At 40.0% G+C, this 23,707-nt stretch overlaps 1 protein-coding gene across 1 annotated transcript in view; it reads right to left on the bottom strand.

Moving 5' to 3' along the window:
- The window catches only part of ADAMTS19 (ADAM metallopeptidase with thrombospondin type 1 motif 19), a 241,616-nt gene that overhangs the window by 138,135 nt on the left and 79,774 nt on the right, over positions 1-23,707 (bottom strand). Inside the window, exon 7 of the mRNA XM_045827263.1 lies at positions 19,120-19,163. Coding sequence (XP_045683219.1) covers positions 19,120-19,163 — 44 coding nt within the window. The remainder of the gene's footprint in view (positions 1-19,119; positions 19,164-23,707) is intronic.

Here is a 23,707-nt window from a genome sequence, read left to right as displayed (position 1 = left end):
AAAAATAAACAGAGAATACCAAGAGCAGTGAAAAGAAGATTATCTGAAGTGAAGTCAACGGAAATTGAGGAAGAAGGAGAAATAAAGAAGCACAGTTCCTATTACCGTCCAAGTGTGTGTCCAGGCCTCTCAGAGGTCAGAGTTCAGAACTCGATGAGCATTTCCCTTTCAAATCTGATCTCTCTGGGACCCAGGCCACTGTAATGTAACACAGTGTGGACTGAAGGAAAGCCAGGGTGAAAGAAATGGAGTGAAACCAAGCTTCCAGGATGTGCAGTAAAAATACTCATACATGATTCCTAGTAAGTTTAATGCTTATTGCCAGGAAATCAGGAATAAAATAGCTAAATTACAAAAATAATTTTATAGCTCACTATTCCTGCAGTAAGAACCTTTAATGCAGAATTTCCAGTGCTGCTCCATAGGCAAAAGTACGTCTCAGACATGTTCGCGACTAACAGAGTGAGCGACCAGTGGCTGCTCTGCCCGAACATAACTATTCAGTACACCTCCTTCCGCCTTCCGGAGTGGCCTAGTATGAGGTGTAGATTACATGATCTCGTTTTCAAAAGACGAACATCACAGGCCTTTTTGTCGCAGGGGTAGAGTCAGGCCCCAGTCGGACTCCCTAGGCTTTTCTTACTCTCTTTGCTGGCGTGTGCCTGTTTTCCCAGCTGGTGCCACCCCATTGCCCCCCTAGACACCCAACGTTTCCCGTCTCTTTCCTTTCTGCCCCTAGGGCAAGTGCGCAGACCCCTTTCACTTTAGCTCTTGTCCATCAAGTATGGGGTTAGGGGAAAGAAACATCAAAGATGGGCAAACCGAGAAGACCGTCATGAATCCTGGAAAATGCTCTCAAAATCCTCTCACTGTTCTGCGGTCCCTTCCGGTATGAGGAACGGAAATCTCTGAATCTCTCCCTTAACTTTCATTGAACATTTTTTTTTCTTACTCACTTTCACAGAGGGCTCTGAACTGTGCTTTCATCCAACATGACCTGATTTCCTCCAGCATTTAACCCCCAAAGCAATGCATAAATGATATGCATCTTTTGGTCAATGTGTTCATTTTCTACTGCTGTATCACCAACTATTGTAAGTATAACAGCTACAAGTAATGCCCACTTTTATTGCACAGTTCTGTAGGTTGGAAGTTTGGGACAGCTTCACTGGGTTATTCACTGAGGGTCTCACAAGGCCAAAGTCAAGGTGCCATCCAGGCTGACCTCTGGGGAAATATCAGCTTTCAGATTCATTTAGGTTATTGGCACAATTCCATTCCTTGCCTCTGCTTTAAAGGGCATAGGTGGTTAGATCTCAGTATTTTAAGATTAATAAAGGACTGTAATTCCATCTGCACAGTCCCCTCACAGCAGTACCTAGGTGAGCTTGAATAACCAGGGAGAGAAATCTCAGGACTGCCATCTGTACATTTCTGTCTACCGCATTGACCATGTTCCGTTTGCATTTCTGAGAACACCCACATTCAACACTGTGCAGCGCTTTGTGACAACAGTGCCTCACACAAGTGCAACAGCTTCTGGGTCCTTCCAACCTCAGACTAGTTTACATAAAATCACTCACATTTATGGCTGATGCATGCTTCCAATCTGCTTGCTAATCTCTTCTGCTAAAGTACATGTCCCACGGTCATCCTCAAATTCTTCACACAGCTTGGCGTGGAACTCAGAATATGGCAAATATCCAGTACATGTATTTGAACTCCCTTGCAGACTTAATTATACTGCTAATTCACTTAAGAAGTAAGATTCATATAGAAAAACATTAACTGCATTCTATACCTAGTCCAAAGGATTATGAACTTAAAAATATTGAATATGAAACTAATACAACTTTCTAGTAGAAAAAAATAGAGTCCTAACCAAAGAGTAGTAAAGTAGAGACAGATGATGGCAGTGAGTTAAGCATTTTTACTCTGAAATTCTCGGCGCTTTAGGTGCTACAATGTGGGGGGGGGGACACAAATGGTATTTAATGAAAATTAAGCTACTTTTAAAGACTGGCTTGACCTCTTCTTCTCGCCCAGTAAAATGATGACTTCTGCTGAAATGTGGTTTGCAGAACACGTTGGTGTTTGGAAAGGAGAGTGTCTGGAGATTCTCACATGCAGTGTCAACATAAAAGGTGATTTAAGTGTGTTTCAGTCTCTGAATATGCTCCTTTTTTTTGGCAGTTGCTTCCCAGGTGGTCTGTATGCCTGCTGAAAATCCTGAAGTACATAAAATCAGAATTATTCAGAAGTGTACAGGAGAATAAACTACCATTCCAACCTGCTGAGAGGCAGGGGAGAAACATCATTAACAATACAGAAGCCTCTAAATCTTGGCCATGGAATGCAGGGAGCGGCAGAGCGCCTCACAGTGGAAATCTGGTGGGAAAGGATACCCAGCCTCTCACATCAGCAAAGACTAGAACAATATTCAGAGCTGCAAACTCTGAATATTTGCAATTTTCTATACTTTAAGGTCCTTAAGAGGTATCATGAGATATACACACATGCACATACTTGATTAATGACTGTCCCCACTGATATCACTCATTCCCTGATTATGGCAAAATTTATCACAGACTTCTCTGCAGAACCCTGGGCTCCCATCATATCTTTTCAGTGGGTCCCTAAGACCTTTTCGAGAGGCCAATGAGACAAAACTGTCGACATCTGCACTGATGGTGCAGCAGCAATGGGACGTAATATTGCCTGGCAGCACTCAGGGCCGCAGTGCCATCCTTCAAGGTCGGTCACTTCATTTTTCACTGCCACTCATTCCCAGGGGGACACATGCCAAGCCCACTTAAAATGACTGAAATTAAATGTATTAATTTCATTAAATCTGAATGCTTGAGCATACCCATTTTTTAATACTTCGTGTAACAAAAAGGAGGTAAGGAGAAAGGCTCTCTGCTGCACAATGAAAGATAACTCTGTCTCTGGGAAGAGTATCCTGAGATTGTTGGTGTTAGGAGCTAAAGTCACTAGGTTTTTCACTGCGCACCATTTGTAGTTGACAGAATGGCAGACAAGTGTGGTTATTCACACTTGGGAATGTGGCAGATGTCTACTGAAAAATGGACAGAGAACCTGTTACTCCCGGGAAACCAAGTGATGGTATTTTTTTTCCCAATGCTAAAATCTGAGCTTTCAAATGAAATTAGAATATTGGAAAACTTTTATCTGCTACTGTGAGTTTGACAGCCTCCAAATCCAATGAGATTCATGGTGATATTGACAAAGATTTTTTTAATATATACAAGTATTGTCTGGTGAAATGTGTCAACATTTAGAAAATTTGTCTAACTCAGTGAACTATTATTTTCTAATTGACCAAAGAATGATGCTAATAATACATTCCTAGTTAAACACATCTGCTTAAAGTGTAAAATGTACCAACAGACATTAACAAAGTATAAAATCATATTGATGTGCTTCCACATTCCACACGGAAATCTGCTCACCACTGAGACACCGGCACGTGTTTCAGTGTGCTCTCAAAGAAGAATACCTATAACAACCCAAATAACTCACCCATTTTCTAATTACAGATCTTTGTGAGGCCACATTTTCTTCATTCACTTCAACCAAAATAACAAAAGGCAACCCCTCCCAAGCAGAAGCAGATATAATATCCCAGCTGTCTTCTCTAAGCCAGAGAGACATACAGAGATTTGCAAACATCTAAAGCAAAGTCCTGTCTTCTCACTATTTTGTTTTGAATAATATCCTTTTTACAAAAAGCATGCTCTTTATGCTAACATTTGATGGGTTTATTATTGTTCATTTGACATAAATTATTTTTAGAATTTCTCAGTTTTGATTTCTGATACGGTGACAACTGATAAATATTATTTACAGAAAAAAGCACCTTTGGGATCTTCAGTAATTCTGAAGACTCTAAGGACCAAAAAGTTTGAGAATCACTGGCATACAGCATATAGACAACTTAGGCAGCCACAGAGCAGTTTAGGATGTTATTTTTTAAACACTCGTGGTGGTCAGACCGACAGCTAGGTTCTCTGGAGCAACAGCTGGTGCCAGAAGGCAGGTGAATGAGACCTACTATGTGCTGACGGTTACAATACTTTCACAAATAAGTGTGAAATTGAAACATTTTTAGACTAACAAAAACTTAAAAGATTTGCCGTAAGCAGATTTCTACTAAAAGAAAATCTAACAAACGTCACTACGGGTAGCAGAAGAGTGCAGTCAGAGCAAAGATCTGCATTGTGTGAAAGAATAAAAAACTAATACAATTTTTATAAATATGTGGGTAAATCTAAATAAGCACTGACTGTAGAAAACCACGATAACATCTTGTAGGCTTTAGAAATGAAATAAAATTTTAAAAAAGAGCAATAGCCTACAATCAGGGTAAGGTATGTGAAGGGTTTTAAGGACCAGAATTATTGCTGCTGGGAGAAGAAAAAAAGATCAACTTTAGACTTTGATCGGTTATGCTGACTTGTCTGAACTCCTAGGGGCTCAGTCGCTGAGTTCTTCTCTCACCAAAAGTGAACTTGTTGAAACTCTTCATAGCCCGAGGCTTTATAAATTACCATCTCTACAGCTCTCCTGCCAGGTGACATTTTCCAGTTATACGCCACACAGATACTCTGGCTTCTTGAATCATCAAATATTGATCCATTAATTTACTCTTGATTGATTACAATTAATATTCTATTGTATGTTCTCAGTGCACATACAAGTCTCTGATCTACATGACTTAGAATGAAATGGTCACAGGATAGACATAAGCCAGTTGTAACAGATACTGCCCACAGTTTTCTGAAGTGGTTATACCAAATTTACATTCCCTTTTGAAGTGTGAAAGATTCGAGTTCTTCCTACCACTGGACGATGTCAGACTTTTTCCTTTACTTTATTCTGTCTCATTGGCAGAAATCTCCATGGGATCTAAATATGTATTTCCCTTATTGCTAGTGAGGCTGACATTTTTCCTTTTTTAAAAAAATATATTTTATTGATTATGCTATTACAGTTGTCCCATTTTCCCCCTTCACTCCCCTCCCCCCTGCCCACCCCCTCCCACCCACATTCCCCCCTTTAGTTCATGTCCATGTGTCATAAGTTCTTTCACTTCTACATTTCCCACACCAGTCCTGCCCTCCCCCTGTCTATTTTCTACCTATTGTCCATGCTACTTATTCTCTATATCTTTTCCCCCTCTCTCCTCCTCCCACTTCCCTGTTGCTAACCCTCCATGTGACCTCCATTTCTGTGGTTCTGCTCCTGTTCTCTTTGTTTGCTTAGTTTGCTTTTGTTTTAGGTATGGTTGTTACTAACTGTTAGTTTCATGTCTTTTTTTACTGTTCATATTTTTTATCTTCTTTTTCTTAGATAAATCCCTTTAACATTTCATATAATAAGGGTTTGGTGATGATGAACTCCTTTAACTTGGCCTTATCTGAGAAGTGCTTTATCTGCCCTTCCATTCTAAATGAAAGCTTTGCTGGACAGAGTATTCTTGGATGTAGGTCCTTGCCTTTCATGACTTGGAATACTTCTTTCCAGCCCCTTCTTGCCTGTAAGGTCTCTTTTGAGAAATCAGCTGACATTCTGATGGGAACTCCTTTGTAGGTAACTATCCTCTTGTCTCTTACTGCTTCTAGAATTCTCTCCTTCATTTTTATCTTGGGTAATGTAATCATGATGGGCCTTGGCATGTTCCTTCTTGGGTCCAGCCTCTTTGGGACTCTCTGAGCTTCCTGGACTTCCTAGAATTCTATTTCCCTTGCCATATTGGGAAAGTTCTCCTTTATTATTTGTTCAGATAACTTTTCCACTTGTTGTGTTTCCTCTTCCCCTTCTGGTACCCCTATAATTCAGATATTGGAATGTTTAAAGGTGTCCTGGAGGTGCCTAAGCCTCTCCTCATTTTTTTGAATTCTTGTTTCTTCATTCTTTTCTGTTTGGTTGTTCCTTTCCTCCTTCTGGTCCCTTCCATTGATTTGAAACCCAGTTTTCTTTCCATCACTATTGGTTCTGTGTACATTTTTCTTCATTTCACTTATTGTAGTCTGCATTTGTTCATCTAATTTATGACCAAAGTCCACCAATTCTGTGAGCATCCTGATCACCAGTGCTTTGAACTGTGCATCTGATAGGTTGGCTATTTCTCAGTCACTTAAAAAAACTGGCTCTGGGTCTTTTAACTCTGTTTGAGCCATCTTTTTTATTTTATTTTATTTTTTTCCTTTGGTCTGGTTGAGCCTGTTACATATGAGGGGCGGAGCCTTAGGTGTTCACCAGGGCGGGGCACCTCAGTTGCTGGGTTGTGACGTTGTTATGTGGGGCGGGGTCCGAGAGGAAACAAGGGTGGCTACTCCGCTCTCACCAGGACTCCAGTCCCCCTTGCTGCTTCCCACAAGCAAATTCGGCCCCTCTGGTGCTGGCTTGCGGGCGGGTGGGCTTGTGCACTCTCTTGGACTCTGTGGGTTTCTCCAAGGAGCCTCCTGTGAGGCTGAATCTCCCAGCCTCCATCCACAGGTGGTTTCAATCAGTACTTTCAGGCTTTGTTTCCCAGCGTTGGGTCCCTGGGTTGCACGGTCTGTGCCACTGCCCATTTTCACTTAGTTTGTCTGCGCACGAATGTGTGCCTGCGGACAGCCAGCTGCCTTGCGCATCTCACTGGGTCTTCCCGTGCCCAGGGTCTCCCACCGGTCCATCAGCTGCCCCTACACTTCTAGGGTCCACCAACTGTGGTCTGCGTGTGCATGCGTCTGCCAGTCACTGATTTTTCCTGCTGGGACCCCTCAACCCCTCTCCATAGGCCTCCGATTCCGCCCCTCCTTACCGGACTGGATGTATGGTATTCAGACTTCCATTCAGTTCATTTCTCTCTGTTCTGGTTGTTTTTTGTTTGTAAATTCTTGTCCTTAGTTTTGGTTGTGCGAAGAGGTACAGTGCGACCACCTATGCCTCCATCTTGGAATTCTCCTCTCTCCATTTTTCCTTTTTATAAAATTCACTTGATGTACTCTCTTCTAAAAATTGCTGTAAGAGCCCATTGCCCTATTTAGCATGTCTACTTGCTTGTTTGTGTCTTACTCACTGATTTATAGAAGTTGTTTTTATATGCTGGGTTTTAATACTTTGTTGGTTATCTGTGTTGCAAATGTTATATATCTCTTATGTCTTAAAATCAATCTCTTTCATTAGATTTACCACTCTGGTCTTTTTCTCTTGAGTGGTACATAGAATAGCAGTATGTCTTTAAATCAATGACAGCAAAGGCACCTAAAATCTGTGAAAGGAGGTACCATATTTGGCCATGCATAATATGCATGTTTTTGCCCAAATTGTTGAGGGAAAAATAAAGATGTTCACTGTACATGCGTAGTACTGATTCTGTGTCTACATGAATGTTTTTCATTCTTTTCTCTATGCTTATGTGTTGAAAGTGTAACCCTAGAAAAGAAGAATGATATATGTATGCAAAATAATACTCTAGAAAACAATGATCAGTTTTGTTTTTAAATATAAATAAAAAATTGAATTAAAAATTAAAACAAAAGATTCTTTTTACCTGAAAGTTTGGGCCAAAAACATGGATGCATGTTATACACAGCAAAATATGGTATTTTCTCCCTGACAGAAACCTGTTTTTTTCTCCACTGTCTTAATAGTATATATTTTGATACACAGAAATTTTAAGTATTAATATGGGTGAATTCATCAAGAATTTCCTTTATGATTAACATTTTTGTATCCTTTTTTAAGAACTGTCTATCTCAATAATTTTAAATTATTACTTTTGTTTTTGAACATACAGGGTTTGGCAGAAGTAAGGCCTGCTTGAGTGTGACTGGTCGGGTAATAGTACAGGTGTGATAATTTATAGTTTTAATTTGAACATTTCACCTAAAATGTTATATGGTGTGCTTACATGTGATATTGTTATGTGACAGAATTACATGCTTATGATATTGTAATAAAGGATTTTGTAATTTAAAGAAGGGGGTGTTGTTTGTGCTGAGCCCTGTATACACATGACCCATGGACATGGACAACGGTGTGGGGACTGCCTGAGGGAGTTGGGGGATCGCTGGGTGGAAGGAGGCTCAGAGAGAAAAACTGGGACAATTATAATAGCATAATCAATAAAATATAATAAAAATGAAAAAATTAAATTATTTTTCTATGTTTTCTTTTCTAAATTTTAAAAAACTTAAACCACAGGGAATTCATTTAAACTTTTCTCCATGTGGATGATTCAATTGTATTCAGAGCAGGTGCCTCCTCTCCCAGTGTTCTGTCTTATTTACAGATTCCCAAATACGTACAGCAGCGATGTCCTGTTTGGTATATGCTGTGCCTTGATTTCTGATAGAGCGGACTCCTCCTGCATCTTCTTCACCAGTGTCCTGGCAGTTCCCAGGCCTCTATGCTCCTCTGCGTATCATCAGCCCATCGATTTTCTTCCCAAAGTCCCATGAGCATTTTTATAGAAATGCGTTTTTTTAGTGTATTTTATTGATTATGCTATTACAGTTGTCCCATTTCCCCCCTTCTCTCCCCTCCACCCTGTACCCCCTCTCCCACCCACATTCCCCCCTTTAGTTCATGTCCATGTGTCATACTTATGAGTTCTTTAGCTTCTACATTTCCTGTACTATTCTTGCCCTCCCCCATCTATTTTCAACCTACATTCTATGCTACTCATTCTCTGTACCTTTACCCCTCTCTCCTCCTCCCACCCCCCTGCTGCTAGCCCTCCATGTGCCTTCCATTTCTGTGGTTCTGTTCCTGTTCTAGTTGTTTACTTAGTTTCTTTTGGTTTTGCCTTAGGTGTAGTTGTTAATAATTGTGAGTTTGCTGTCCTTTTACTATATATGTCTTTTCTTTATCTTCTTTTCTTAGATAAGTCCCTTGAGCATTTCATAAAATAAGGGCTTGGTGATGATGAACTCCTTTAACTTGACCTTATCTGAAAAGCACTTTATCTGCCCTTCCATTCTAAATGAGAGCTTTGCTGGATAGAGCAATCTGGGATGTAGGTCCTTGTCTTTCATGACTTGGAATATTTCTTTCCAGCCCCTTCTTGCCTGTAAGGTCTCTTTGGAGAAATCAGCTGACAGTCTGATGGGAGCTCCTTTGCAGGTGACTGTCCCCTTATCTCTTGCTGCTTCTAGGATTCTCTCGTTCGTTTTTACCTTGGCTAATGTAATTATGATGTGCCTTGGTGTGTTTCTTCTTGGGTCCAACTTCTTTGGGGCTCTCTGAGCTTCTTGGATTTCTTGGAAGACTGTTCCCTTTGCCAGATTGGGGAAGTTCTCCTTTATTATTTGTTCAAATACGTGCTCAATCTGTTGCTTTTCTCCTTCCCATTCTGGTACCCCTATAATTCGGATGTTGGAACGTTTAAAGGTGTCCTGGATGCTCTTAAGCTTTTCCTCGATTTTTTGAACTCTTATTTCATCATGCTTTCCTGCTTGGTTGATTCTATCTTCCTTCTGGTCCACTGTATTGTTTTGAGACTCAGATTCCTTCTTTTCACTATTGGCTCTCCTCCGCGTATCTTCCTGCATCTTTTATGGTAACCTGCATCCTTTTATCTAAATTGCGCCCAAAATCAACCAATTCCATGAGCTTTCTGATCACCAGTGTTTTGAACTGTGCATCTGATAGATTGGCTATTTCTTGGTCGCTCAAAAGGATGAGTCCCGGGGGACTGATCTGTTCTGTTGGAAACATGTCTTATGTCTTTCCCTGTCTCTCCTTTTTTTTTTTTCTGGTCTGGTCGCTCTTGTTACGGTGGGGGGCGGAGCCTTAGGTGTTCACCGGGGCTGGGCACCCCAGTCACTAGATTGTGACGTTATATGTGGGGGCGGGAGTGGGGCCGGGGGGGGGGCAACAATGGCGGTAGTTCCGTTCTCCTGGGCTCAGACCCTTGTTTGGGTTCCTGGGCTGCGAGCTCTGCCCTAGTCCACAATCGCTGCCTCACTGAGTCTGCCAGCCACAGCTTGCGTACTCAGGGATCACTGCTGCGTTCTTGCGCCCCGGATGGCTGTCGGGCCAATTTCGCGCCAAATTTTCCCCAACCTCCGCGCGCCACTGACCCACGCCAGCCCCGCGCCTGTCCAGCTCGTCGTCTCCTACCAGTCTGGATGTACGGGTCTACTTCAACTTCTTGGCTGTCCGACTTCCATTCAGATAAATCCTCTATCAGTTCTGAGTGATATTCTATTTGTAAATTATTGTTGTTCTAATCTTGGTTGTGCGAGGAGGTACGGTGTGTCCACCTATTCCTCCATCTTGCTGGAAGTCGGAAGTGCATTTTATTAACAGATGAATTTGAGGGAAATGGACATTGGTACCATCTTCTGTCTTTCAGGCCATGAGTACAGTTCACCTTTTCATTGAGTTATATCTTCTTGATTGAATTGCAAGATAGCTCAATAATTTTCCCCACATGTCTAATCTATATGATTAGATATATTCTAAAGAATTTTATTTTTTCCATGTATTTGATAAAAATTTTTGAATTAAATGTCTGTTAATTGCTAATATATAAAATGCAGTTGGTGATTAAATGTAAGTTGCTACCTAACCACCTAACTCTTGTTTATTCCATATGCTCTATGTTTTCTTAAAATGTAGACAATCATAATATCTACTTCATTTTAAGGCCTGGAATCTCCAATGCATTGTTTAATAGAAATAGTGATCATAGCATCCACTTCTTATTTCTGATTTTAAAGGAATGTTTTTAATGCTCTGGTATTTTTGTAAAAGATACTAATGCATTTTTTTTTGGTAAATCTCTTTAACCTGTTTAGTAAAGTTCCTACTTTGTCCTATTCTGTTAAGAGTTTTTATTAGGAACGTGGTTTGAATTGTATGAAAGACATCTTTCTTGTCTGTGATGATCATGTGGTTTTATCTTTAATTGGGTTACATGGATACATATTATGATTTTCTAATGTTAAACTACCCCTGCATATCTGAAATAAATCTCGAACAAGATAATCCTACCTAGTTATTTAAAAAATACAAAGTAAGATAAAATCTGCTAATATTTAATTTCAAATTCTTCTTCTCTGAGTGAGAATAGCTTATTATTTTTATTTCTTACCCTGTCCTCTAAGATTTGGTAAGAAATTTATATGGCTTTAATTTACCTTTTCATTTTCTCTAAAATTATTTGTGTAATATTGGAATGATTAGGGTTTTAAAAAATTTTTAGTAGAAATCATCTATAAAATCATCAATGCTTGATATTTTTTAGAAAGATTTAAAAATTTATTACCTAGATTTCTCTCATTGTAAATGGATGATATAGACAGACTTTTTCAGGGGGTGTCTAGTCTCTCAGCTAGAAATAGTCAAGTATAATTAATTGTGTTTGTTAACACAGTCCCAGTTTATTTCTGCCTACATATACTTATATATCATGCTGCACATTTCTATTTCTAAATCTAACCCCAAACTCTTTCCAGTTCCTAAAACCACAGAGCCAGAACTCTCGGCCTCACAAGCTGAAGGTCTGAGAGTACTGTGTTTCTTTCCTCCGCCTCTGTGAGCGATTGGAGGGGGTAATATTAGTTACTGCAAAGTATCTGCTTTCCTATGGTTGCTATGACAAATTATCACAAATTTAGGAGCTCCAACCCCTGAATTTATTACCTTCCAACTCTCCACGTTAGTTCAACCAGAGCTCAGTGGCTAAAGTCGTGGTGTCACATGGATGTCCATCCCTTCAGAAGGCGTTAGGAAAAGAACCCATCTCCTTGCTTTGCACAGGTTCTAAAGCCAGTGTTACTTGGGGCCCCTTCCTCCATCTTCAAAGCCAGTAATGACGAGTCGAGTCCTGCTCACATCACAGCTCTCTGTGCCTTCTCCAGCAGTGGAGACAATGTCAAGGGTTTTACAACATTCTGTGAAGTCAGTAACACAGCTTCTAGTTTTGTGCCCAGTGGAATGTAACATTTTCATACAATCACAGAAAGGTCCATAACAACATATAGATGCTAAACTCCACACCAAGAAGTACAACACTAGTATTTTCCCCATTTGTTCACAAGGGAATGTAGATGTGAGAGAAGCAATTTGGGGAAATTTTACATGTTAATTATAAAATTGGGGGCTTCATTAAAAAATACAGGGGAGGAATCCAAACTTCCAAGGTGCTAACTAATGTGCCCACATTCATATAGGCAGCGGTAGAGCTCTGATTTCAGTCTAGATGTCTGAATTCAAAATCCATGCTCTGCTCTGTTTCAGAGTTTCCTTCATCTAGAAATCACCTAGAAATAATTAAACAAGTTCAGAGTTTGAAGAAATTAAATAAGATAATGTCCATGAAGTGTGGCTCAAATTATAGTGCACAGCATAAATCTTACCATTGCTTTTCAAATACAGGCATTCCTAGAGGGAATATAGACAATAATATTCAAATAAAAATGTCTGGTGCTGGATGGAAACCAGACTGATCACTTTATAAGTATATAAATGTCTACCACTATGTTGTACACCTAAAACTAATATAATATGGTATGTCAACTGTAATTGAAAAATTAAAAAATGTTTAAAAGATGTGTGTATATATATACACAATGGAGTGTTACTCAGCCATAAGAAAGGAGGATATCCTGTCATTTGCAACAGCACAGATGGACCTCGAGCACGTTATGCTAAGTGATATAAGTCAGAGGACAAGTACTATATGATGTCACTTATATGTGGAATCCAAAAGAGAAAATTTGACATATAAAAAAAGAGACAGAATAAAATGGTAGTTACCTGATTGAAAGTGTTTAAGGGTACGTACTTATAATAAACGTTAAATAAGCCATAGACATCTAATGTACAGTGTGTTGAAATAGCCATTAATAAGTACATAATGTGATCAATATAGTTACAATACCCATAGTATAATATATAAATGTATCAAAGTAACATGCCGTACACCTTAAATTTACATAATGTTATTTGTCAAATTTATCCAATAAAAATTGCTCCTTTCAAAAATAAATAAAATATAGGCATTCCTCTCCATTAATAATAATATACTCAACTTAATAATATACACTCAAAGTTATTAACTGCTACCCTTCCTCTTTCACTATAACCAGGAGAGTAGGAAAATTGTCATGTTAAAGTTATCATTCAGGCCCATATTATCCAAACTAATCAATACTAAACCCACATATTTCCTTTCTCTTTCCTCTCTCTCATTGTTTTCATTACAGAATCCAAAATGAAAAGAGCTGACTTCACAACAGTAATAGACAAAAAAGAAAAGAGGTACACACTGACTTAAGCACCTGATAAAAATATACCCTGTATATATAACATGAGGATATTTAGAAATGTGTGTAGACTTCCAGATAAGATGGCAGCACAGATAAACATGTAACTCGTCTCCTCCCAAAAATACATCAAAATTACAACTAAACTACAGGACAACCATCATGCAGGATCACCTGAAGTCTGGCTGAATAAAAGGCTTACAACTAGGAAATTAAAGGAGAAGCTACACTGAGAGTAGTAGGAGGGGTGGCAATGCAGAACGGGCTGCTCCCATGCCCTTGTAAAATCGGGAGGGATATCTTGGCTGTGGTGGTCACCCCTGAGGAGCGCGGGGTCCCAGCCCCACACCAGGCCCCCAGTCCAGGGCTCCAGAGCCAGGAGGAATACCCCATAGCTTCTGGCTGTAAAAACCAATGGGGATTGTAGCTGAGTGAGATGAAGGCTTCTGGAGTCCCAGGCAGTTCCTCTTAAAGGGCCTGCACACAGACTTACTAAGACTCATTCCCTCTGAGCTTTAGCATGGGAGCAGCAGTTTGAAAGGAGAAACATACAGGGAGAAACTGAATTGTCCAGCATCAGGGCAAGAGCTGGGGGGTAGCTTTCTCCCAGACAGAAGTGCTGGCAGAGGCCATTATTCCTTTGATGAGCCCATTTCCCAGAGCTGGCAGGCAGGTACCATATCTGACTCACCATCTCCCAGGCTCGCACTGTTTCCTCATCCTGGTGATGCCCTGATGCTCCACCCCATCCAACTTTCAGGCTTACCCAAGCTGTTTCCAGTGACTTTTTCATACAAATGGCCTGTCATGGCTCATGTTTCAGAATATCCTAAAATCTGTAAAACAAGCAGCACCTGGCCACAGCATGCCCTGTACCTCTTGCCAAGTGGCCCCAGGCCTGGCACTAGCAGTAGCTGGCCTTGGTGTGCAGCTTGACCTCACCAGAACACCTCCAAGCCCAGCACAAGTAGCAGCCATCTGCAGATTATTTTGTAGCTCAAACTGTTTGGCCCTGGGCAGAACAAAAGTGGCTGAATTTGACTTGCACCTCCCTGAAGGCCCCAGGGCCAGTGTACCCAATGGACAGCTTTAGATCAAGTCAAAGCACCATCACCCAACTACTTCCATGAGCAACACACTCAAGGGGCAGACTAAGCAGCACCAGAGTCCTGCAGAAGAAAGTCCTGCTCTGTGGGGTGGGCCCCTGCACAGCTGATCCTCTATGGTAGTCAGAGGTCAGTGGTCGCAGCCAGTCCTTACAGCTAATTAGCTTGGGGATAAATCCCTCCCAGTGGCATGCCAACAGCAATCCAGGCTCAACCACAAGAGGAGGGTATACTCAGCCCACATGGGAGGTGTACTTCCAGTGCCCAGCTTGAGTGATTGGGGAGGTGACCCTACAGGACACCTACTACAACAGGCCATGATACCAAGCCTGGGACACATAGGAGCTCTACCTAATACACAGAAACAAAGACAGGGAGGCTGCAAAATGAGGAGACAAAGAAACATGGCCCAAATGAAAGAATAGAACAAAAGTTCAGAGAAAGAACTAAACAAAATGGAGACAAGCAATCTACTAGATGTAGAATTTAAAACACTGGTTATAAGGATGCTCAGGGAATTTAGTGTAAACTTCAACAGTGTAAAAAAGAAATCAAGGGTACACTAACTGAAATGAAGAATAATTTATAGGAAATCAACAGTAGAGGAGATGAAACTCAGAATCAAATCAGTGATTTGGAATATAAGGGGTAAAAAATACCCAACTGGAAAAGCAAAAAGGAAAAAGAATCCAAAAAAAATAAGAATAGTTCTGGGACAACTTCAAGAAGCCCCACATTTGCATCATGGAGAGGCCAGAAGAAGGAGAGAGATCAAGAAATGTAAAACCTATTTGAAAAAATAATGATAGAAAACTTCTCTAACTTGGAGCAGGAAATAGACATACAAGTCCAAGAAATACAGAGTCCCAAGCAAGATGAACCCAAAGAGGCCCACCCCAAGACACATCATAATTAAAATGCAAAAAGTTAAAGACAAAGAGAGAATCAATAAAAGCAACAAAAGAAAAGTGGTTAGCTACCTAAAAGGGAGCTCCCATAGGACTCAGTTGATTTCTCAATGGAAACTTTTCAGGCCAGAAGAAAGTGGCAAGAAATATTCAAAGTGATGAAAATCAGGGACCTACAACCAAGATTACTCTACCTAGCAAAGCTGATTTATAATTGAAGGACAGATAAAGAGCTTCCTAGACATGAAAAAGCTGAAGATGTTCATTACAACCAAAAGGTATTATATAAAAGGTTAAAGGGTCTCCTTTATGAAGAAAGAAAAGATGAAAAATATGAACCCTAAAATGGCAATAAATATATATCTATCAACAATGGAATAAAAAAAAACAAAATAAACAAGCTGAATAGAAACAGACTTATAGATACAGAGAACATTTTGATGGCTACAAGACGGGAGGGGGTGGGGGGATGGGTGAAAAAGGTGAAGGAATTAAGAAGTACCAATTGGTTGGTACAGAACAGTCATGGGGATGCAGAGTGCAGCATAGGAAGTATAGTCAATAACATTCTATAACCATGTATGGTGTCAGATGGGTGGGAGATTCATCAGGATGGTCGATTCATAGATTATATAATATCTAATCATTGGGGTGTACACCTGAAACTAATATAATAATATATGTCAACTGTCATTGAAAAATAAAAAAGATTTAAAAGTAGAAAAATTTAAATGTGTGTCAATACACATTTTATTGATTTAAGCCTTAAATCCCTTTTGGTTCATTTTAGTAGAGATTAAGAGCTGTTAAGATAACCAATAAGCTACACATGCCTTGTTTAATTTTTTAGCTGGCCACAGAGCAAGTTACCAGCACCCTCATAATAATAGTGGAAATTATCAATATTGTCCTACATTCCCCCTTTCTTATAAATGCATATATGAATGTCAGAGAAGATCTATGCCTTAGGCTGCAAGTTACAGAAATAAAAGTTACAATCTCAAATTGGCTTAAATACTGAACATATCTACTGGCTCACACCTTCTGAAGCTCAGAGATCAGACTGGGCCCAAGGTCAGAGAACGCAGTGATTCCACAACATAATCAAGGAGCAAGGCCCCTTTCCTCTCTCCATTCTGCTGTGTTTGAGTTCAGATTCATCCCAAGGTTGGTGTCCTTTGCAATTATAGCTTCTCCGTTTACATCCAGTGGGGACATATATGAACAAGCTTCAACCATAAAAAATTGCCCTCTCTTCAGCTTAATGAGGCAAACACAGGTGGCAGGTCACACGTCCCAGTCATAGCAGTGCCATTTGCTATAACTGGCTTAGGGCTGTGGTCCTGAAATAATGCTGTGGATGGGCCTGGACTAATCATAAGCCATTACCAGAGAAGCATCCTTTTCCTCCATGCATTGTTGCTGCACAGCATAGATGCGTGGGTGATGGGTGGCAGCTGTCATGCCTATTCTCACAAATGTCGACAAACCTCCTCCAAGCATGTCTCCAGGCATCAGCGTGGTCAATGTACCAAGAACATTTGGGGGTTAGGGGGAAATGGGGACTGGAATGAAGAGACTACTCTTCCAACGAGGTTGTTGTAAGTTTTCATGTTCTCTCTTCTAAGGAAATACTTCAGATTTTTATTCTGCTCAAGACTAAATAGGAAGACCCTTTGTCTCCTACTTGGGCTGGGGAAAAGAACTGCCATTAGACGTAGGAAGGAAAACTGGGATTCGGTGATGCCAGAGGTGACACAAGAATCTAAGCACACAAAAATCCAGAGAGCTCTCAGGAAGGGCACTGGACCTCCCATTTCCTGCGCCATCACAGGCTCCCAATGGGCAGGCCTCACAGAGCTGGGATTGACTACACCGCTCTCCTGATCGTCCAAACTCAGCCAGGTACTGCGTTAATCAAATGGGCTTTAAACCAGAAATAAGCTTCCTGGATGGTATATGCATATATCACAAAAAGAATGCTATTTTCAATGAGCAGATTTAGCAAGATGTGAAACATAGTCATTATCAAAAACAATTTGATTTGCTTCACGTTAGTAGTTGCTTCCTTAGTACAAGAGCCCATGCTATGAAGGGGCATGGTTATTGAAGATTCTGCTGTTTCTCTCGGTCGCTCAAGGGAAGCAAGAAATTGGTCTGTGTTACAGAAGGCTCTAGGGCAACATAGCCACTGTGTGGAGAGGAGGTCATTGTTTTGGGACAAGCTTTATTGGTGATCAAAGTTTCCATGGTTGGGTTGATGGACACAGCATTAAGATTTAGTTTATGGAGATCCAGGCAAGAAGAGGAGGAGAAAGCTGCCGGAAGCAGGTACGTGAGTTAACATGATGAATACCCTCCCTGAGTCAAGGTGGCTTTTGCTTAGGTGTCCAGTTCTCTTTCTGCCTGAAGTCCCTTCGGAACCAAACATGCCTGTCACTCCATCCTCTTCTGCTTTCTTTTGCTTTAACTATTTTGCACTTATTTCAGATTTTAATCATAGGAGGAGGCTGATGAGAACTTAATGGAACTAGTTAGAATGATTTTTTAAAACACCTATAACCCTTTATTCTGTTTTTATATGCTTTTTATTGTTAATCTTTCAAAGAACCTCTTTGGTAAAGAGGTTGGTAAAGATGGTAAAGATATTACCCTGTAGAAACGACCCCACGTAACATCAAAACAGGTTATGACTCTTACATTTGTCTTACCCATGTCTTGTTACACATGGCTATATAACTTAAAACTATTCATAGTTACATAGTTTATACCTACATATAGTTGTATATTTTTGGTTGGGTAAATTTATGTAGATGAATTTATATTAGCATATATCTAGAACTGTGGTTCCTTGGATTCTATTGGCTATATGGTCATATTTAAGGGGTTTTAGATATCTAGGCCAAATACATAGAAAATGTACCACTTCATGTACAGATTGTCATCAGTCATGCAAATTGAATGGACTTTCTTTGACTGCAAAGAACTTTAAGCATATAGAAATTAAAAACAATCTGTTAGCCTAGAAAAGGTCAATCAGACTGCCAATATATTTTGCCTTGGTTTACCAACAATAATAGAATTTTATTAAACCCTTATGTACATCTCTGGGAAAATACCAAATAAGAACTCATTATATTCTTAAAGCATTGTTTAAAATTTTTTCAAATATATGGTATACACATATCTTTAAGCTGTGTCATTAATAACTGAAGTGTTGACAAATGATTAAACACATAAATTGGAAATATATAACTTTGACATCTTAAAAATATTCCATTAATCCTGGCTGGCGTAGCTCAGTGGATTGAGCACGGGCTGCAAACCAAAGTATCACAGGTTCGATTCCCAGTCAGGGCACATGCCTGGGTTGCAGGCCACAGCCCCCAGCAACTGCACATTGATGTTTCTCTCTCTCTCTCTTTCTCCCTCCCTTCCCTCTCTAAAAATAAATAAATAAAATCTTTAAAAAATATATTCCATTAAAAACAGCACTGTCTGATAATCTCCTATAGTTGTGTTCACGGTCCCCAGAACTGCTCAAAAGTGTAAAAATGTAGCCCTGGCTGGTGTAGCTCAGTGGATTGAGCACGGGCTGGGAACCAAAGTGGCCAAGGTTCAATTCCCAGCCAGGGTACATGCCTGGGTTGCAGGCCATAACCCCCAGCAACCGCACATTGATGTTTCTCTCTCTCTCTCTCTCTCTCTCTCTCTCTCTCTCTCTCTCTCCCTCCCTTCTCTCTCTAAAAATAAATAAATAAAATCTTAAAAAGAACATTTACTTTAAAAAAAAGTGTAAAAATGTGAATAGACACTTACCAACAGTATCACATGGTTCATCTTTGTGCACACAGAAATCTTTTCTAGAAAGAAAAATATAAAATGGAAGTAAAAAACCTTTCCTCAAATAATAGTTGTATGAATAATAAAGAGCTGAATGAATAATTAATAGTTGTATGGCTGGTAAACTTCCATCTCTACAGGAATTCAATAAAACTGAAAATGAGGTTAAATTATTTTTAGTTCTAAGAAAACATGACAATTAAATTTTTCATGGTACCTTTTTACTTGATGTAATCCTGAAACATGTTCTCTTATTTCATAGACAATATTTCAAAAGTAAACATCTATCTTATTTTGAATTTACAGGATTTCATTTATTTACTATGAAAAAAACAGTATCTGGTATTGGGATATGGCTTCTTGTTTGAAAAATGGTCTAAAATCTCTACTTCACATAACCCCCAAATAATTTCCAGATTAAAGATTTAAATGTGAGAAATACAATTTAAAACAACATAACATTTTATATGATAAGATTGGAAAATTTTTAAAAGAGAAAATCACTCTAAATAAGGCATGAAGTTTCAAGTATTTTTACATAGCTGTCTAATTTAGGATTTTTACATAGGGTCTAACCATGAATAACATTCTATAATTTGCTTTTTATTTGACTACTATATCATGGAGAGCATTCCATAGCAAACTGTGAACTTTTGAGATGGCTATCAAAAAGCAAACTTCAAGCATTCATAAACATAGGTGAAAAATCTGCAGTCACCTTGCTCGTCGTGCACTTGCTCTCTGGTTAACTTTTTTATTGAGTTACAATTGGCATACACCATGATTTCTGGTTAATTTTAACATTTCTTTTTGTATTTGTAGTTCTACAGTCCCACCCAGATGTGTCTAGATGCTGATTTTACTTTTCTTTATCTTCTTTGGTACTTGGTATGATTCTCAATTAGAAGATCCTTGAACACATGAAAATCCTTACTATTTTCTGTTTAGCGAATCCCTCGCACATGTTCTCCTGGAGCCCCTTCCAGCACGGGCATGTTCTCGTCTCAGCGTCTGGAACTCTGGGGCACTGAGCTGCGTCTCCATCTCTCAGCAGCTCGGTGCAGCCTCTGGGAGAGTTCCCTCAGACCCCTCATCCCACCCACTGGTGCTCCCTTCCACTGTACCTAACCTGATTTTCAACTCAGAAATTCAAATTTTAAGTATAATTTCTTTGAGAGATGTTTAGTTTTCCTCAGTTTTCAAATCAACTGTTCTTTTTTTGTCAGCCACCTTATTCTAACATTTTGAACTTTTTGTGGGTTTTTAATCGTGAGAACAGGCTCTAACAAAATCTGTCAGCTTTTTTAAAAGTTATTCTTTATTGTGATTCTGGGCTTTTACAATGGAAGATGTTGTCATTTTGAGTTTTGGAATTCCATTGTGAATTCATTCAGTTAGACTCATTCATGGTGGCCTTGTGTGGTCTAAGACGACAGAGGGCCACTTCAGGGCAGCTTACTATCGGCTTTTGCTGCATGCATCGCTGGAAAGAGTGTTGCTCGAGGTGTGCTTTCCCTAACCCGGGGTCCTGGTTGAGACAGAATGCTCCCTGTTGACGACCCAGGCTTGTGTGCACAGTTCTCCCCAGAGCACACGTTCACTCAAGGTGTGGGTAGCTACCGAAAGGTTCTGGCTGCGTGTTATCACTTCAGTTCCACTTCCCCACTTCGTAAAACCTCAGAGTTTGAGTGTGGGCTGTGAACCAAAGTGTCGCAGGTTCGATTCCCAGTCAGGGTACATACCTGGGTTGCAGGGCATGACCCCCAGCAACTGCACATTGATGTTTCTCTCTCTCTCTCTCTCTCTGTCTCCCTCCCTTCCCTCTCTAAAATAAATAAATAAATAAATAATTTTTAAAAAACCCTCAGAGGTTTTTCTTCATGTGGGAGCTAAACCCAAGAACCCACATTTCTGAGTCCAATAAACTTTTGTCAGGATTGCTACCACATTACCTCAGAAGAATACTACTTTTTTTTACTTACTTTGCATATAAAAGAGTTTTATTACATTTTTTCTATAATTCCTGTATGCCTACAAATGGGAACACTTGCTGATTATCTACTCAGCCAGATTATCACATAGGTAAAGGAAGTAAACCGATCTGTGACCAACCATATAGTAATTAAGAATAGTAAAACTTGTTTAACTTTGAATCTTAATATACATAGAAACTAGCCATATAGGCCTTATTCTATTATTATAAATCATGCATCTAGTTTTACCAAACTCTTTAAAAGGCTGTATAACTGCCTCAATAAGACATTCACCTTGACTGCAATTAATAATATTTTTTTCAGAGGTTCTCAAATGGATCTATAATAAGAGATGGCCCCGGATCATCCAAACCCAGTGGCTGAGATTTCTAGAGAGTGCTAACTCACTGTCTTTATTTTTCTAACCCCCTCTAACGTCACTGTCTCTTTTTTTGTAAATCCTCACCTAAGTATATGTTTATTGATTTGAGAGAGAAACAGAGGCAGAGAGAGAGAGGATGAGAGAAAACTCAATGTGCTAGAGGAACACTGACCTGTTCCCTCCTGCACATACCCCGACCAGGGACCGAAACCGCAGCCTGGGCCTGTGCCCTGACCAGGATGGAGCCTGCGACCTTCTGGTGTGCGCGGCAACACTCCAACCAACTGAGCCACCCAGCCAGGGCTTCACTGTCTTTCTTGATGCCTGGTTCTTCAATGCTTTCGTTGATTCTAAGTACTACACAGAATTTCTCCATCTATCAAAAAAAAAAAAAACTGTCCTGGCTGGTGTGGTTCAGTTGGGTGGAACATCGACCAACCATAGACACAAGGGTCGCAGTTCAATTCCTGGTCAGCGCATGTGCCAGGACGGGAGCATGTGCAGGCTCCATCCTGGCCGGGGCACATGTGAGAAACAATCAATCGATGCTTCTCTCGCACATCAATGTTTCTCTCCCTCTCTCTCTAATCAATAAGCTTGTCCTTGGGTGAGGGTAATTTTTTTTTAATCAAAGATCACACTTCTTCTGGCACTCAAATTAGGCAAAGCTGGATTCTATGGTTCAAAACCAACATGAAATGATACAGGAAAATATACCACCCCCACCCCCGTTCCCAGTGGTGTAACATATTCAGAGTCTGAATAGAGCTACAGATGAAGAAAAATGCAAAAGGTTTGTTGACGTTCTTGTTTACCAGTAAATGACCAAGTAGTAGTTAGTCTTTCTCTGCATTAGAAGATATTGAAATTAAATCCACCACAGAGACACCATGCGCAGAGCATAGGCTGCATACTGCTTATTTCTAGGGGTACATTTACATACACGGCAATGTACAATAAAAGGCTCCTTTTACTGTCGTGTGGCACAGTAAACCTGCCAACACAGTTGGACATGGTAGGATTCATTAAGTGCTTCTTGCATGCCAAGCACTGGATAAGGGGAAGACCACAGAGATCAATACAGTAGACTTCTACTCTGAACGCAGAGAAGAGGATGAACACCATCATCTCTGTGATAAGGGCCCCAGATCAGTGAGGAAGGAGCCTGGGGAATCGTGTGAAATAATGGATAGTTCTATTTTGCAATTGACTTTGCCAGTAAAAGAAGAAACACCCAAAACAAATGATACTGAGTAATATGGGAATGCAAAAAATTAAAGAAACCTAAAATCAAATCTTCACCACAAGGCCAAGAATCAGTGAGTGCAAAGTGTATGCAGATGCAGGGGGAAAGGGATTTTATGTGCTCTTTCTAGACGTGCAGAACATCACATCATCATGCATGAGGCTGCAACATGACTATTTGATTTACATAATGTGAAACAAGGGACTTCATCTGTAACTAAACAACATGGTAAAACTAGGACAAATGCGCTGCTTATTGTCAAGGGCACTTAAGAGTTCCTCACACGGCCAATTTCTGTTCACTTAGCAAACAAATGAATAAAGCACAGTATTTCAAAGAACACGAGGTCCTTTATTCAGAAGCACTGGAGCATTGGAAATGCCTCTCAGCACAATCGATGGATAAGCTGTCGGCGGCATTTCCAAACTTCAGATCAGACTGTAGTGCTTAATCGTCCCCTTCGTTGCAGAGGGTCACGATAACATATTCTTCATTTTCACAATGTTCAAAGATTTACTGGGGGGGAGAGCTGGGGGGACTTGTTTGCCTAGACCTGTGATCACATGGATTCAAATTCTCTCATTTTTGGCCCGCGACGGCTCGGCGCGCCTGAAGTCTGCATCGCAGAGTTTCATTATGTGAGTTTATGGAAATGATGCTGTTGGACTTTGGCAGCTGAGAAGGCCAATAAATTCTGCTTAAGTTCTGATTTATATTGAAAAAAATGAAATGTGGCCTTTAATTTCCAAGAATGAAGATGCATCTGAGAATAAGTCTCATTGTAGAGTTTTATAGTGCCCTGGGTTATACCTATAAATGACTCATTCAAATATTATTCTATGATTTGTACTAAATTAATATATTTCTGCCATTTCTACATTTTATTAAATTTTTTATCTTACTTGCCAATGTCATTAGTTTAAATCTAACTTTCAGAAGTACTGTACATAAACCAAAAGCATT

Source organism: Phyllostomus hastatus, unplaced genomic scaffold, assembly GCF_019186645.2.
Source record: "Phyllostomus hastatus isolate PE091 unplaced genomic scaffold, TTU_PhHast_1.1 phas_contig_150, whole genome shotgun sequence".
NCBI classification, from domain to species: Eukaryota; Metazoa; Chordata; class Mammalia; order Chiroptera; family Phyllostomidae; genus Phyllostomus; species Phyllostomus hastatus.
The sequence above is the reverse complement of the archived record's forward strand: the minus strand, read 5'-3'. Positions and strand labels throughout refer to the sequence as shown.